Source organism: Podarcis cretensis (genome assembly GCF_951804945.1).
Source record: "Podarcis cretensis genome assembly, chromosome: 1".
In the NCBI taxonomy this organism is placed as follows: Eukaryota; Metazoa; Chordata; class Lepidosauria; order Squamata; family Lacertidae; genus Podarcis; species Podarcis cretensis.
Window position 1 is genome coordinate 83079119 of NC_137170.1, and position 18382 is coordinate 83097500.

At 42.3% G+C, this 18382-nt stretch overlaps 1 protein-coding gene across 2 annotated transcripts; it reads right to left on the reverse strand.

Annotated features, from left to right (window-relative positions):
* Positions 1 to 1691: 1691 nt before the first annotated feature.
* On the reverse strand, positions 1692 to 18265 carry TKFC (triokinase and FMN cyclase). 2 transcript variants are annotated; one of them, XM_079956391.1, is made up of 19 exons: positions 17984 to 18265; positions 16557 to 16685; positions 15194 to 15383; positions 14799 to 14909; positions 14538 to 14719; positions 14129 to 14207; positions 13255 to 13344; positions 12828 to 12862; positions 12672 to 12756; positions 12242 to 12331; positions 11396 to 11512; positions 10743 to 10865; positions 8572 to 8709; positions 7385 to 7491; positions 6085 to 6188; positions 5904 to 5937; positions 3721 to 3810; positions 3102 to 3248; positions 1692 to 1910 (listed from the first exon to the last, which is right to left on the reverse strand). In XM_079956391.1, the coding sequence occupies exons 1-19, from the start codon at positions 17987 to 17989 to the stop codon at positions 1869 to 1871; spliced, it is 1899 nt and encodes a 632-aa protein (XP_079812517.1). In that variant the 5' UTR covers positions 17990 to 18265; the 3' UTR covers positions 1692 to 1868. The 2 variants fall into 2 exon arrangements, with proteins under 2 accessions (XP_079812517.1, XP_079812518.1); XM_079956392.1 differs by lacking the exon at positions 16557 to 16685.
* Positions 18266 to 18382: the final 117 nt, after the last annotated feature.

The window sequence follows — 18382 nt, forward strand, 5'->3', positions numbered from 1 at the left end:
ATTCCTAGACAAAAAGAAAAGGGGGGGGGGGTGGAGCAGAGTACTCAGTCTCTTGTCTAAAACTGTTGTTTGGCATTTTTACCTTAAAAGTACTAATAGCACTTCAGCAGTGTTGCTATTTTGTGGGCGGGGTTGTGCGAGAGCACCAAATTCACTTTTAATGTTTACTATATTTTGTACATTGCCGTATATATCAACACGCTTCCACCCCCAAGTTGGAATTTTTGTGGCAAGAAAAGGAGGAAATGTCCTATAACGTAACACTTGCTTGAGCAACATAGTACAACCTCCTGGCAAATAAATGCTCAGGAACAGTGGATATCATGTAAGATGTGGATGAAAGCTCCAAAAGAGGTGATTTGGAAGCAACATGAGACCAGTATATGGTCTTGCAGTGCAATCCTAACCATGTCTACAGACCAATAAATCCTATAGATCTGAACAGGGATTACTCTTAGGTAAGCAGGGTTAGGATTGAAGCCTTAATGCTGTTTAGAAAGTTCCATTCAGTGATCTGCTTCTTGACAAATGTTCTTTGCAAATGTAGTGATTAGCTCCGTAGTATAATTCTAATACCATTTCTCCTTGCCTAGACAAGCCATTCAATATCAGGTAAGCTTTCTATGAAGAAATTGACTGAGTTGCATTATTCCAGTATTTGTCAACTAGATATTAAGCCACTGTTCCCCCTTTTGAGATACAACAGGAAACAGGAGTATAAACTTATCAGTATAAGTATAAAATTATCAGGACTGTTGCACACATGGAAGTAATTTAGCAAGCTAAGAATGAACATTTGAAAAGGTGCAATATTTCTAAGGTCTGAATATTTCTGTTTTCCTACTTGGGTATATATGTGTGCACATCTCATTCTCCTTAGTTACTGCCACTAGTACAAACCTGGTTTATTGAGGACAGTGATTAGCCCAAGTCAAATATGAGCTTATCTATTCCCATGAAACAGTTTTTCTCTACAAAATGTAGTTTCAAAGGAGCATCCTCTTTGTATAGAGGGCTAGGGAACCTCAGGGCCAGGAGCCAAATGGAAGCATCTCCCTTGGCCATGTCTCATCACCAGCCTTGATCCATGCTCTCCTTGAGTGCTTTTCCTAGCTGGAGTGTGTCCTTGAACTAAGATAATGCTTTCTCTTGTTTACCTGGATGGAGAGGGTGTATGGGTAGAAACCTCTGACAGTTGTGTGTCCATAATGTAAACAAAATGTGTCCAAAATCCATTGCTCTGCTTACTTTTGCCTCTAGCCGTACCCACCATTAACATACTAACATAAGAAAAGCCTGCTGGATCAGACTAAAGACCCATCTAGTCCAGTGCTGTGGACCTGGGAACAGCCATACTTTCCAGCTTGTGATCCCCAGCCCCTGCTATTCAGAGGCACTATCTCTGATACTGGAGGTATTATGGTCATCATGACTAATAGCCATCTTATCCGCCGCAGATTTATCTAAATCACAGCTCTCTTCTGTTATGAAAAAAGCCCACCCTGGCTTCATCAGCAGGGTGGTGTCTAGAAAACTCAGTCAGCATAGCTGAGTAACAGATGTACAAACTTCCTGTTTTGTTAAATGTTATCAATGCATGGCTTTAATCAAAGATCTTCAGGAACAGCTCCTAAGTGGGGAGGTATTGCTGCAAAAATTATGAAGCAGCAGAGTGACAACACAAGCAACTGCAAAGATAGGACTCTTTATTACAGCCAAATTTCATAAAGTACAAAGTAATGATCTCAAAACTAAGAATATAAAGCATAGACCTGTACTTATGCATGGGGTTACAGAAACACCAGATACTATTCACTGCAAGGATGCTCTTGAGCCTGAAGTATTAGAAGCAAGGTACTATAAGAACATCATGTTGCCATTCTGAAGCTACTTCGATTCAATGGAGAGCCCTGCACAGGAGAGGAATGGTGATTCAACATTTTAGCAAGTCTTGAATTATGAGCTAAATCAAAGGAAGGAGGTATCACTGCACCCAGGACCCCTCCCAACCAGCTTTTGCCAGTCAGGATGGGCAGTCGAGCAAGAAGCTGGTCGCATCACTGTAAGAGTTCTGTCCACATCATCAAGCCATATAAATTGAAATTGACCCCACAGAGTACTGCAAGGGGCACCTCAACTAGAGTTGCAGTAACAGTGACATCCAAGGCACTACAGAGCTGTGTGATTTTATCCCCAAAGCATTGTGCAAATGGCTCACAGCATGCTGCCAACTTCTGGTACAACCATACTCTGGAACACTCAAAACAATTCTGCTGCATGGCTCTTCGAGGATACAATAGAGGCAGCAGAATAATCTCCTAGCCTGCTTCACTACAACTTAGGTCCAGGGTACCTCAGGGATCGCCTGAACCTTTATATCCCTTTGAGATTAGCAGCAGGAGTGTTCCCTGAGTTGGTGAGGCTCATTTGACAACAATGAGAAACCAAACCCTTAGTGTCATTGGCCCAGTCCTTTGGAATACTCTGCCAAGAGAGTTTCAGCAGGCACCTTCTGTGCCATCTTCTAAATGCCTGCTGAAAACCTTTTTATTTCACCAGGCTTATGCAGACAATTAAGAGTTCATCTTCCACCATGGTTTATTTATGCTTGTTTTTAACTTCTTTTTCTTTTAAATTAGTTTTTATATTTGCTTTTTAAATGTTGGAAATCGCTTTGATATGTTTTGGGATTTAGTGGTACAGTGGTGCCTCGCAAGACGAAAAGAATCCGTTCCACGATTCTCTTCGTCTAGCGGTTTTTTCGTCTTGCGAAGCAAGCCCATTGACGGATTAGCGGATTAGCGCTATTAGCGGTTTAGCGGCTTTTAGCTGCTTTTAGCGGCTTATCGGATAAGCAGATAAGCGGCTTAGCGGCTTAGAAAAGGGGGGGAAAGGAAAAAAAAACCCGCAGGAACTCACAAGACATTTTCGTCTTGCGAAGCAAGCCCACAGGAAATTCGTTTTACAAAGCACCTCCAAAACGGAAAACTCGTCTAGTGAGTTTTCCGTCTTGCGAGGCATTCGTCTTGCGGGGCACCACTGTATATACTTTTATAAATATATACAATAAATTAATCACCACTAAATTAAATTGTTTTAACCTGCAATCCTTCCATCACTGCACGAAGAATAGCTGCAGCTGCTACAGCTCCAGGGTCTGGTCGATTTAGGCGGGATGAGCCAATGTAACTGGCCCTGCCTGCAGCTGCTTCCATATGTTTTGTAGACTCAGCAGCAGCCTCTGCCTCCTGCAGAAAAAAGCAAGACATTGTAAGAGGAGAAACAGATACCTATGTGCTCACCATTTGCAAGGAATTAAGAGTAGATAGATACCACCAAAAGCTTTCATATGCTTCTAAATTTGAAACCATAATCCCTCATCTGGACACTAGTCCTCCCCATTTCTGTTGTGATGTGATGCCTTTTAGTCCTAATGCTGCAAACAAACCACTTTAGGATTTTGCCTAATGATTTTAAGTGTTTGGTAATTTTTCAGATTGCAGATGGACTATTAGTGAAATAGATACTGTGTGCCTGATAATAAGACTTATGCTGATTAGACAATATGAGAATACACAGAACTACAGATATGGGACATATACTACATATCTATAACCTGAGAAAACTTGCTTATAGTTCCCTGCTCTCATCTTCCTAAATGATGCAAAAGGGTGTTGTTGTTGTTTACACTTTGGGTTGTAGGTACATTAACATACTCACTTCTACAGCTTTGGTCAGAACCTTCAGTGGATTAGTCTGTGGGTTCTTCAGAGCTCTGAGCTGCTCAGCAGCAGCACAGAGTGAATCCAGCTAGCAAAGAGACAAAGAATAATTAAGAGGACAATAGCTCTATCAGGGCTAGTTATGGACAGTCATTATCTTGACAGGGATAGTCTCCTATCTGAACCTTGAACACCTGGAAATGTTTGCTGAAACTGAATGTTATGGGAAATATTCCATACATTCTGGACAAGGCAAGTTAATGTTGGTAACTATTGTTTAGATAAATTGTGCTAACTAACACTACACTAATTTCTAGTGTCAAGTGTCTGGCATGTGCAGATGTGTGAAGCATTCTAAAGTAACCATAGTTAAGACTGTAAGCCATGACTGCTAAGTACAGTGGTGCCCCGCAAGACGAATGCCTCGCAAGACGAAAAACCCGCTAGACAAAAGGGTTTTCCGTTTTGGAGGCGCTTCGCAAAACGAATTTCCCTATGGGCTTGCTTCGCAAGACGAAATGTCTTGCAAGTTTTTCCGACTTTTTTTCCTCCCCCCCCCCTTTTTCTAGGCCGCTAAGCTGCTTATCTGCTTATCCGCTAAGCAGAAAAGCCGCTAAAAGCCGCTAAGCCGCTAATAGCGCTAATCCGCTAAGCTGTCAATGGGCTTGCTTCGCAAGACGAAAAAACCGCTAGACGAAGAGAATCGCGGAATGGATTCTTTTCGTCTTGCGAGGCACCACTGTAAAACCAAAAAACAAGTGGTGTCACCTTTGCCTTGAGCTAGCTCCATGGCAGAAGAAGAAATTTCAGGTGCTTCTCCTGATTTCTTTCCCTTCTCATTCTGCTCTTATGGGATAGCATGACACTGCTCATACCTTCCTGAATTTTGTGTTTTTGCATTCATGGTATCCCATCTGCACCATGTCTGAGAGTACCCATTTTCTTCGAGCACAGACCCTCCTTTCTCCATACTTCACATCAAAGCAAGAGTAACAACCTTCCATGGCTGTTCCTTGAAATACAATGACTCAAGTGTGTCATAGAATCATAGAATCATAGAGTTGGAAGAGACCACAAGGGCCATCGAGTCCAACCCCCTGCCAAGCAGGAAACACCATCAGAACACTCCTGACATATGGTTGTCAAGCCTCTGCTTAAAGACCTCCAAAGAAGGAGACTCCACCACACTCCTTGGCAGCAAATTCCACTGTCGAACAGCTCTTACTGTCAGGAGGTTCTTCCTAATGTTTAGGTGGAATCTTCTTTCTTGTAGTTTGGAACCATTGCTCCGTGTCCGCTTCTCTGGAGCAGCAGAAAACAACCTTTCTTCCTCCTCTATGTGACATCCTTTTATATATTGGAACATGGCTATCATATCACCCCTTAACCTCCTCTTCTCCAGGCTAAACATGCCCAGCTCCCTTAGCCGTTCTTCATAAGGCATCGTTTCCAGGCCTTTGACCATTTTGGTTGCCCTCCTCTGGACACGTTCCAGTTTGTCAGTGTCCTTCTTGAACTGTGGTGCCCAGAACTGGACACAGTACTCCAGGTGAGGTCTGACCAGAGCAGAATACAGTGGCACTATTACTTCCCTTGATCTAGATGCTATACTCCTATTGATGCAGCCCAGAATTGCATTGGCTTTTTTTAGCTGCCACGTCACACTGTTGGCTCATGTCAAGTTTGTGGTCAACCAAGACTCCTAGATCCTTTTCACATGTACTGCTCTCAAGCCAGGTGTCACCCATCTTGTATTTGTGCCTCTCATTTTTTTTGCCCAAGTTTGCTAAACATTTTTTTGCCCAAGTGCAATACTTTACATTTCTCCCTGTTAAAATTCATCTTGTTTGTTTTGGCCCAGTTCTCTAATCTGTCCTTCTATGCCAAACCACAAGTCCTTCTATGCCAAACCACAAGTGAGGCAGCATGGCAGTGGAGCAACCTTCAGAAGTGTTATAACACCCCAGAAACAAACTGTTGCCAAAAATTCAAACTCATACCTTTGGAATTTTTGCATCTATGCTGGTATTATCGGTAAATCTGAATTAACAAGGCAACAACTGAAGCATGACATTGTGTAGATATCCCCTAAAATTAGTTCCTGGGACACTGCAGATATGCAGCAAATAGCTGGAATGGAAGGGGCCTTAATGAAGGACAGTGCTAGGGCATATTACTCACCATAGTTCTGTCTCCAGGTGCAGCTCCTCCATACCTGTCAGATGAATACAGTTAGTAGTATAGGATCCACATGTGTATCCCTCCCACTGTAGAGACAGTCTCACTCATATAGCAAAGATGGAAGTAGCAGGGGAACACATGTATAATTACTCTGCTGTAGTCATGTAAGGGTCACACTCACCGCATCATGGCATCAATACCAGCATCCACGGCCGCTGACCAAGTTGCCAATTCATCATCAGTCCGTAGGGGCTGAGCAGCTGCTGTTAGAAACAGTCCATAGAGCTGTAAGAAAACAAAGTGGTTTCATCTCTGATAAAGTCTAGGGTAATAATAATACAATAATCAAATGCAGTGTTTCTCTTTAGCATATTACAATTTCCACCTTATCTATTCCTACAGCTTGAGGCAGAAAATCGTTTAAAACGCAATAAAATCTAACAAAATAAGATGAATGGAACTTCTTTTTAGCAAAAAGCATCTTAACAAATAACCTTTTAATAAAGTTTCTATAGTCAAGGTAGTCTAAGAGCTATCAGATCAAAATCAGAATTCAGTGGCCCTAGTAAAACAAATTATTACAGCCCACCCTAGTTCCAAGGTCTATGACACATCTTTTCTATCTGCATATCTGCCATGTTGTGAGACTAACTAACCACAAAGGCACCCACTGAGTATCAGACAAAAGGGGATATAAACCTGTGTCTCCATTGTCCAACACTGTTGCTTCATGAATTCCCTTTGTGATAGCTTTTGACCTCTAAACACAACAGAATGAGATGGACTAGACTCCTGAGGTAGTAAAATGGACTGTAGCACTTCTGACTGTAGGCAAGAGATCACATTTGTGCATGATTCTCTACACTAAAAACATTTTGTAAATAGAAATTAGCCTAACCGTACTCCTTTTATGCTAGAACTTCTTTCCAAAATGTGCCCCACCTCCGAAGTAGCACAGTCTGTTCTACTACAACTGTCTGTTGCATGAATAGACTACATTTAAATTTCTCAGTGGAAATAGTTTCAGTGTATTTTGGAACTACTAGATGCATACAAGTTTGCTCCAATTTAGTAAAAGCTTAAATTTTTAAGTTATGAGAATATGCCGGTTCTGTATGTTAGATATTATAATTTAAAAACTTAATTTCTCACTGAAAGAGCATTTATTGATGAGAAAGAGAAACAGTATTGCACTCTAAAGAGTTACTTGTTGTAGGGCTAGTTTAAGTCTCACAACTAGGAAGATCCCAGTTTCTCCATGTGAAAGTGTTTAAAATATTCTGATCATCTCCCACCCCGTATCCTAACATGAGCCACATTTTTAAAGAATATGTGTCAGCAATAAAAACACTTATTTGCTACTTTTTCCTAACTGTTGCTCCTTCTCCCACTACACACACAAATTCTAGTAGTACCAATCACCCTTACATAATAGCAAGGAGCAACCTTAAACAGGTTATCCAAATTCTCTTAACACTCACCGCCCCCGAAGAACCCCCCATCTTCTCCAGCAGTAACTTTGCTAGGGCAGAGAGCAGCTGAGAGGGGTACGGTGGTAGAGGTTTTGACTCCACCCATTCCTGGATTGCTGAGGAAACAACACTCACTGGTTAAAACTGACAATCTCCCATCTGGCTAAGGGCCCCTCCAGACTGGTGTTCATTGCAGGTGTATTCTGCAAAATGTTTTTAAACACGGTAATAGTGCATAAATGGCGGATTTATTCTGCTGTGATGCTTCTCCAATGCTACCACATTACTGATGTCTGGAGAGGCTATCATGCAACAAAGAAGAACAAAAACGAACATTTTAATCATTTGTTAAAAAAAGCTACAGGTTTTCAGCACAGGATATGTATGCACTGATTGGAACTGAAGCAGTATGACCATCCCAAAGCTTGGGACAACTCTATTAGGATCAAGAACACAAATAATCATGAATATACAATAAAAAGGATGTCTGGAGGAGCCCTCACTAATTTTGCAATCAATTGCATTTTTCAACAACACAGGTCCCAAAAAGAGCTAAGACTAAGCCTATAAAGCAATTCTGAAGATATGTCTCAATTAGTATGGTAATTTAAAGCATCAAGGGAAAAGATCTCAACAACCTTTTTCAGTCAGAGTACATAGTTTTCCTACACCAACACCTTTTTATCATATTCAATCTATGGCATCTCTGAAGAGTCCTTTAGAAGCAGGAAGATTCAGGAAGGCATTTTACGTAGGCCACCAAGTCTTCTGTTACCTCCTGAACCGGAACAAATTTAGCACCTTTCAGCATATTCTTTGCTCTTTTTTAGCTTAACAATATTATTATTATTTTAATTTATTGCCCACCCTTCAGCACCCTAGGATGATTTACAACAATTTAAAGTGCAACATTAAAAACATTTAAAATAACCTACAATCAGAAATACGGCCCAGAGGCTTCATATAGATGTTAAATAGCATAGGGGATAAGATGGAACCCTGTGGACTCCAACACACTTTTTATCAACATATCATCAAACAGCATATATAATCTATCCAGCTCATATTCTCTCTGTTTTTCAGAAAAGTAGTACACCAGTGTCTTTATTCATTTAACTTACAACCCCAAGTCTATAATGGAACACAAGCTGAGGTTATGTGCTCCAAAAATAGGGAGTTGTTGGAAGGGCACTAACCTCTGGCAGCTCGTGCATGTGTGCTGCCACAGTCTCCATCACCTGCGGCCCGATCTAGATCATTGAGCTCCTCTTGTAGGTTCAGCAGTGTGTTGCACACCTTCTCTAGAACTGCTCTCATGTAGGGGGTGGCTGGTGCTAAACGAAATGGGAATAGCTATTTCATTTCAATAGTGGAAATGCTCCCAGTTTCACGTTTTGTCTTACAGAGCAAGTACTGATGTTGCTATGCATTTCCCTTTCATATAATGTGTGAGTGTAAGGGTAAACTCTATCCAAACATATTACTTTATTAACAGGCTATTTCAGTTCATGCTGGTTTTTTCATCACTTGTTTACTTAGCACCTTATGAAACAGCTGAAAATCTGTAATGATTCAGCTGAAGAGTTCTGTATTTGAAATGAATAAAGTAATATGAAACAAAATAAAAGAAAAAAAATTCCTTCCAGTAGCACCTTAAAGACCAACTAAGTTAGTTCTAGGTATGAGCTATCGTGTGCATGCACACTTCTTCAGATATGATAGCTCATACCTAGAACTAACTTAGTTGGTCTTTAAGGTGCTACTGGAAGGAATTTTTTTTCTTTTATTTTGTTTTGACTATGGCAGACCAACACGGCTACCTATCTGTAACTGAAAGTAATATGAAACATTCTGCATGTGATATTTGATCTATGATGGCCCAGTCATGTGTATAAGTCACTTTATGCTGAAGTCATCATGAATATACATGGATTAACTGGTGCAGAAACAGAAAGGCAAGCTCACAGATAAAGGTAAAGGTAAAGGTACCCCTGCCCGTACGGGCCAGTCTTGCCAGACTCTAGGGTTGTGCGCTCATCTCACTCTATAGGCCGGGAGCCAGCGCTGTCCGCAGACACTTCCGGGTCACGTGGCCAGCGTGACGAAGCTGCGCTGGTGAACAGGCACCAGAGCAGCACACGGAAACGCAATTTACCTTCCCGCTGGTAAGCGGTCCCTATTTATCTACTTGTACCTGGGGGTGCTTTCGAACTGCTAGGTTGGCAGGCGCTGGGACCGAACGACGGGAGCACACCCTGCCGCGGGGATTCGAACCGCCGACCATGCGATGGGCAAGTCCTAGGCGCTGAGGTTTTACCCACAGCACCACCCGCGTCCCTTAAGCTCACAGATAAACACAGCTAAAAAAGCCAATGCAATTCTGGGCTGCATCAATAGGAGTATAGCATCTAGATCAAGGGAAGTAATAGTGCCACTGTATTCTGCTCTGGTCAGACCTCACCTGGAGTACTGTGTCCAGTTCTGGGCACCACAGTTCAAGAAGGACACTGACAAACTGGAACGTGTCCAGAGGAGGGCAACTAAAATGGTCAAAGGCCTGGAAACGATGCCTTATGAGGAACGGCTAAGGGAGCTGGGCATGTTTAGCCTGGAGAAGAGGAGGTTAAGGGGTGATATGATAGCCATGTTCCAATATATAAAAGGATATCACATAGAGGAGGGAGAAAGGTTGTTTTCTGCTGCTCCAGAAAAGTGGACATGGAGCAATGGTTCCAAACTACAAGAAAGAAGATTCCACCTAAACATTAGGAAGAACTTCCTGACAGTAAGAGCTGTTCGACAGTGGAATTTGCTGCCAAGGAGTGTGGTGGAGTCTCCTTCTTTGGAGGTCTTTAAGCAGAGGCTTGACAACCATATATCAGGAGTGCTCTGATGGTGTTTCCTGCTTGGCAGGGGGTTGGACTCGATGGCCCTTGTGGTCTCTTCCAACTCTATGATTCTGTGATTCTACATCCAATTGCTTGCATATGCAGAAAGAAACGCTACAAATACTACTACCTAGGAATGCATTATCATTAACTTACAGATGAAGAAACTGGGGTATAAAAGGATTTTTGTTTTCTATGTCATACATATAATGAGAGAACAAGAGTGAAGCAAAACAGAAGCCAACATTTCTGGCAAAAAGGCATCTACTGTCCTGACCAGCCTTTTGCTCATCCAGTCCTTCAAACAGGACACAATGGCTCCTGTTGGTGCTGCTTGTGTCTCCAGATTACGTTCACTCTCAATGCTTCTTGAGAGAAGGGCATTCTGCCATCACAAAGCCAGAATCACAGTCTCAGCAGACAGGATGAATCTGGCAAGAAATTTCTCAGAGAGAGAGAGATGATGCTTTAGCCTGTACCTCTAAATGGAAAAGACTCCTCTTCCTCCTCTTCCTTGGGTGCTACTGACTCTCTCACTCTTTTCTGGCCTGACACATGCACCTTGGCAGGTTGTGACCACGCAACAGCTGTAGTGTCGGAATCTAGAATTTGGAATACAAGACTGTGATATACAATTGCTGATTATTTCACAACACCATTGGTTCATATCCATGAAGTCATCAACACATGGACTCTTGAAAACCATCAGCATTTTTCTTAGCAGAAGCCACAAAAGTCTGGCTATGAACCCCAAATAACCAAGCCCAACATAACAGAATTGGGCAGTCTGACAAGACAGGACTTATATTATTAATGAGAAGTCCAAATTTATTTATTTTGGAGTTATTGTGTGTCATCACTGGGCTTATAGGAAGCTGGAGACATTCGGTCAAACTGTCAGGAAATGCTGCCATTTGGATCAAGGGAAATAATGTAATTTGTACTATCTATTTTATCTGTATTGGAAAGAGAATGTACTCATTATCAGGAAGAAAATGAGCCTCCAACACGTAATACATATTTTCAACATATATACCACATACACACACATCCCACACACCCTGATCAATTAAGTCACAACTTATTTTCATGTTGCAAATTTGAGAAGAAAACTGGTATCTCAAGAACTCACCAATGAGAGTCAACAGCTCATCATCTACAAGCAAAAGAGTAAGGGAGACACCTGCCATTTCCAGTGCAGTCATAAAGGAGCCAACAAAAACTCGGGCAATATGGATGCCCCTGCTCTCTGTAGTGATGAAGCAAGAGAAACTAAGAAGCATGATTAGGAACATTACATCTCTGCCAGGGTGGAGCCAGATGGATGAAAGGTATTGTGCATTTATTTCCTGAACATCTGTGTGATCCTCTGATATCATAAAGTTTCTTCCCAATATATCCCCGTCTTGCAGAACATGGCATACTGATGTCCCACAGTGATATAATGTTTGGTGGAGATACACCAAATTAAGCTTCAACGTTCTGCTGTCATATCTGGAACTGTGAAGCTACTGTCCCCAGTAGCTGATTGGTGCCCTGTTTTTTTAGTGTGTGATTTATTTCATTATATTTCAAGCCATTTGTTCTATGTTTTCTTTTTCTTTCTTTTTTTACACACTGCACCTACTCTTAGCTTGTGGCATACTAGTCTGGACAGCATGTGCTCTACTGCTGAATCATCCCGCCTTGGGTGTTGGAAAAGATGAGTTTTTCTAAAGCTGATCTAATAAGTAACATGTGATGAGCTTTATGAAACAACTACATATAATCTGCATCCTAAGTATTCTAAACTTCTAGGCATCACTCTAAACATTAAATGCTAGTTTTGCACAATTAAGCATGCTCCAAATTCTGTTCTCATCTCAGGCAATCTGGTATTTTACAGGCCTCATTTATGTAATTTTGCATAGTTTTTAATTTTACACAGTGCAGAATTAGACAATCTCACTTAACCAATATTCTAACAAGGGAAACTTACCAAGACAACGCACAGCAGACCCAGCCACTACACTTAATTCAAGGTAGGATAACCCACCCAAATTGTTCACCATCAAGACTACAGAAGCACCTGAAAGCCAAAACAAAGTAAGATTGAAGACTAATCTGCACACTAAATATGCAAAAGGTGATATAAAAATCTTCTGCATGGCTATTTCCCTACATCTGGGCTAACATCTGGATCTACTGATCAATGACTGCCCAATCACACAGTAAATCTCCATTCTAGCAATTGCTGATATTGTAACAGAAACTCGCTACATGACGTGATTTTACAAGCATTTTTGTATATATTGTACTGTATATATATTACAGCTCAGATATAGAAAAATAGCCACAGAAAAAAATATTCCCAGATTCCTCAGAGTTGAAGGAATATTATATAGGCCAGCCTCAAAATTGTTACTCACCAGACTTGAGTCGCACACGTGAAGCATTGGAGTGACTGGTCATGTGATCCAGCATGATTTTGACAACCTGATCTGCTGATGTTATCTGTGAAGAGGACATGTGTAAGGGGGCAGGGTTGTACTTCTTCATTAGCAAAAAGGTGACAGGCTACTTACCTTCATCCTGCGCACACCTGCTTCACCATGGATTCCTACAGAGAGAGCAAGATAGCAGATATCAGTTATGGCACCTGCCATGACTATCTTCTTTCTAAATAGAAGATGACTGAGTTTAAGGGCAGTAATTGATGAAATCCTAGTCATGCTAGTCAGTGATATATAGCCAGTGAACTCAAGCTACACACAAAAGAAAAATAGTAAAAGAACATATCTGTGCCCTTTAGTGTCTGACTGATAATGGATACCCATGAATCATAGGCGATAGTGCCTCAGACTGACTCCTATGCCTGCAATGATGGAATGGAACTGGTCACAACTAATAACTCAGAGCATGGACAGAGTCCCAAAACAAACAGCAAGCAGTCCCAAAGAGACAATGCTCATGAGGACATTCTAAAGAAGTAGATGGAAACACATTCCTCACCTAAGCCTAGCTCAAGTTCATCATCAGCAAGCTGGAAGGTAGGTCTAGATCCAGGAACACTGCAGGGGGTTAGACTAACTCCAAGGGTGCCTGTGCAAAAAGAAAATGCCACCTTCCATACAGATGTTTCAGCACCAGTACAAGAAATTAGACAAAAGTGTATGTTCTGCTTATGCCCTGGGTTACAATGCACAACTCTAAATGATACTACAATATTGCAATGTAGTTTTGGATTAAAAGGTGCACTCTTGAGGATCACCTGCTAATTACAGAAACATTATTTGTTCATATTAATTAAACTTATATCAAGCTATCAATGGCTGCTAATCATGATAGCTATTTTACCTGCATTATCAGAGGCAGCATGTTTTGGAATACCAGTTATTAGAGATCATGAGTAGTAGTGTCTTATTGCACCTCTGTTCTGCTTATGGAATTCCCAAAGGCATCTGGTTGGGAACTTAGGGACCACATAGCTGGACAGATAGGTCTTTGATCTGACCCATCTCAAGTTCTTATACCTCACCTTTTCCTCCAATGACCTGAAGGTGGTGTATATGGTTCTCCCCATTTAATCCTCACAACAATCCTGTGTGGGAGGTTAAACTAGGCGATGGTGAATGCTGAGTCCAAATCTTATACACTAACCACAAAGGTTCAGCCAACCAAATTGGGGCTCTCTTTCTTTCAGGGATCTTTAATTTTAAATCTTCAATACATTCACTGCATGTCAAAACCATAAACCCTATAAAAGACAGCATAATAAATTTAGCCAGCATGACCTTGCTAGACTGCTTGATTTGCCAAGTGTCAAAGAATAATGTAGCCTTTGGCCAGATGCTTATCCCCCAAAGAGAGCTACTTAAACACTTACCCATTGTGTGTGCAACAGCAGTAACCTTGCGAGCAATTGCACTCAGACCACAACCTGCCTCAGACAGAGCCCCAGCTACCTAAACATAAACAACTGTAAGGAAAAATGTTGCTTTGATTTCTCAACAAAAGGATTACAGCAGATTAGCATACATTCCTTCACTTCATACTACAGGGACAAAGCCAGGTGTGTCAGGACTAAAGGAGAAGAATGGCTGTGTGAAGAATCATGCTTTTATGTGGCTAGGAGTTCAGGCACAATATGCAGGGAGGAATGCCTATGGGCACCTCACACTCTACAACATTCTTAGGCCTCAAAGCATTATTTGCACTTTGGTAATACTACTGTACAGTGGGGTCCTGAGTCAATGACAATGTTGGTTCTGAATTTGGGAATGGATGATTCCTACCTTGTGTATTAACACTGTGCCACATAGTCCTCTCCTGCCAGCCTTCTTCTGTTTGGTAAAGGCACAGTCGTCACCAATAACCACCATCTCCACAGTAGCCCCTTCTGCCCGTGCTTGTTCCAATGCCAGCCCAAAGTTCAGACGGTCCCCAGTATAGTTCTTCACTATTAGCAGTGTCCCAACTACAGAAGAGAGATGGTTTGAATTCTGTGATATTCCTCCCTCAAGAGAGATGTTCATCTACCAAAAATGATGCCATACCTGCACCAGCTTGCCTCACAGCCCGAATTGCTGCTAAAATGCTACCCACTGCAGGTGAAGTGAATACTGGACCAGCTACCACTCCAGTGAGCATTCCCTTCCCGATGTACCCTGAGGAAAGAAGACAGGCATGGCGGTATTGCATCTGCTTTGGGAGCATCTTGCTCACACACTAGTTCTGTGGCTGTTTATCTTAACTCCAATAACTGAGTCCTACAGCTGCCAGGAGAACTGTGGCACAAAAGTTTTCAGTTCATGATGTCCAGAAATATGGAATCACAGGATGCCCTCTTCTCTTTGTATTCATGAAATGCCAGTGTCAAGTGAAGTGAGGGAAACCAGATTGAAACTCTCTCCCCCAGACTCAAAGCTCCCATAACTTTGATCCCACTAACCTGCATGTGCAGGCTCATGTCCTGAACCACCTCCAGAAATAAGTGCCACTTTGCCCCGCAGATTCTCCAAGTCAGCACGTAATGCTACTCTGTGTCCATGCAGCATCTGGAGATGAGGATTACAAGCCACTGTTCCAGCCAATGCATCGTCTGCACAACCCAGAATTGTGTTCACTAGCTTCTTTGAACCCTAGAATAGGAAAACATCACAAAAGTTTCTCATATGCACAGCCTTCCACATGGAGGTAGTTTCTAGTTCATGTCTGTCCAACCAGCTTCAGACACTACAAGTGCTTATAAGCAATTGTACCAGTGATTCATGATTTTGTTGTAATATCTGAAAAAATAATTATTGCAAGAGACACATGCAAGCTGTGTATAATGCTTGAGCCCATGCATTTCCCATGTCAAACACCTCTGAATAGCAGAGTGAAAAGGCAGAACACAAAAGTAACTAGCACACGCATACATTAGTATTTGCAATACCACCTGATATTGCTTTCAAAAAATATGAAGGATGGGGTCATTCAGTTTCCATGCTTTCTGTCATGCCACAGACAATCATTACATTGGTAGAATTTGTTAGCCGTCCACGAAAAAACTGTTCCTCCACATTAGCAGAAAGAGCAGCAGCTGTGAATCAAAACTGAGTTTTATGTAACAATGAAAGCATAATTTTGACACGTTCACTCTTTGTCTAAAGTTGTACCCAATATATTTTCCATTTAACTTTTTGAGACTTCCAGCCTGCTTTATCCTAAAGCATTATTATTACAATGACTTCCACAAACGTCACCAGGTGCACAAATGCAACAAAAACAGCTAAAAACACAGAATATAACAGATAAATTTAAAAACAATACTAATTAGACAGCCAAACATGCAGATAGCAGGTGTCTGTCATAGCCTGACAGGAATTCTGTTCCACAGAACAGAGGCAGACACACCAGTTACTGTGCTTCGGAGGTCTTTAGAACATGAAGGCGAAGTAGGTAACAGTATAGACAAAATAAAAAAATTCCTTCCAGTAGCACCTTAAAGACCAACTAAGTTAGTTCTAGGTATGAGCTTTCGTGTGCATGCACACTTCTTCAGATACACTGAAGAAGTGTGCATGCACACGAAAGCTCATACCTAGAACTAACTTAGTTGGTCTTTAAGGTGCTACTGGAAGGAATTTTTTTATTTTGTCTTGACTATGGCAGACCAACACGGCTACCTATCTGTAGGTAACAGTATGTTAGTCATTCAACAGTATTGTAATTTAGTAGTCATTTGGTCACTTGTAGCAACAAATAACTAATTCCAGGTCATCAAGAACTGGTCATGCAACTGCAACAGTATTAGTCTGTGACAACATCACCTGACACTTCTCATATTCCCTCCTAGTCCTAAAGAGTTGCAGACTCTTAATGGTTGAGAAATATCCACATCCAGTCTTCAAATAGATAGATGCTGCACTTGCTTTTTTGGTTTTTCTTTTAGCTTGGGGCTAGAAAGAAGAACAAAACCATGTGTGCAGCTTTCCTAGTGTTGCTTCATGTTTGTGCAGGTGGCTCATTCTAGAGCAATATCTGGTAGCCACTTCTAAGGCCAGAAGGAAGTTAAAGGGTTTCTTTATGAAGTCTCCACAACATTTTTATGTAACAGACCCTGTAGAAGTAGATATTTCCCTGTAACTCCTGGGTCTTAGACTTAATCTTCTGAAATCATATATACTATGGGCCCCAAAGTCACATCCAGGTAATGCAAAATGGTTCAAATGGTCACAGCGGAGACATAACCCACCAAAAGAAAATGAGGAATTGACAATTTGCTGCCCAGGGAGATGTGTCTGGCTTCCTCCATGCTCACTTTTATGCACCAGTTCAAACTCCTGTTGTTAAACTTTAAGCAAACATTTGGCATGGGTAGTAGCCGAGTTTGGACTCTGGTCCTGATTTTCTGCTTCAGTGCATTTAATTATCTGCTGAGTCTTCTGACTGCATTATTAATTGATAATTATTAGCCAGTGTGCCCTTCAGAGCTATACAAGTGGGAGATGCCACAAAATGTTGCAGTGTAGAATATCCCTTTTCAGAGTTTCAGCCAGCTATGCCTTCTTTCAGGATATTCAATCTCCCTGTTTTTCTGTCTCCCCCCATCAGTGGGATTCTGTGGCCACTAATGCTCAGTCCTTCCGTCCTCATTGAGTTGTTTAGTTTCCCATCACCCCAATATATTTTCTACTTCTGCAAACCTTCAGGTCCCCACCCCAAGCATTCTGACACCTCTCTTTTGTTAGCTCCACTAGCTTCATAGTCATTTGACTGGGCTTCTAACACTGTATATACTTGCTTTATTCTTTCTTTGTACCCTAAGGTGTCCTGAATATTCCTGAGTGAACACAAAGGCAGAATACAAACATTGCAAGGGACCGATACAAAGAGACTGACGTTTGGTTCCCAAGTCACAAGTTGCCCTGTTTCGGATGCTTTACCTCAGTCCGCAGGGCTTCAGAGATTTAATGGGAGGGGCTTTTTCCCTTGCTTTCCAGTGATCGCACAAACACAGCTGACCAAAACCAATTCTCTGCTCTGACTGAGGCAGAAACAGTGCAAGTGCAGCAGTGCTGGATCTGAAGCACAGTTTTCTAGCCCAAGTCCCAAACTCAGCCATAGGCTTCATGGGTCAGTTGGGGCCACGCTCAGGCTAGCGCCTACCTCACAGGGGTTTTAAGAGGAGTGGGACAGAAACGCAATAACATCCCTTCCCTCAGCCTCACGGAGACCAGACGTTTCTGGGTCTCACCTGCATGCCGCCCCTCTGGAGCTGCGACTCCGGGCGACCAAGCTCAGCAGGATGCTCCGAGAGCCTGCGGCCGAGGCGAGGAGGGACACCTCCTGCTCCTGAGGGAGAGAGAGAGACGGCGGCTGCTCAGGGGCGAGAGGCGAAGTCGCTTCTGGCCACCGTGTGGCTGTCACTACTGCCTTTACGCGCCTCCCTTTTCGAAGGCGAGAGAGACTTCGCCCTGCAATCCAAACTCCGCCTGGCTCACAGCATCAGCCACGCGCGCCCTGCCTGACAGGAAGAAGCCGATTGGCCGACGGCAGCGCGAGCTCCGGCAGTTGGCGGTAGCGCGCAGGGCCAGTCACGCTCCGCACGGAGTCAGACGGGAGGGGGTGGGGGAAGTCTCCCCGCCTCCTTTTC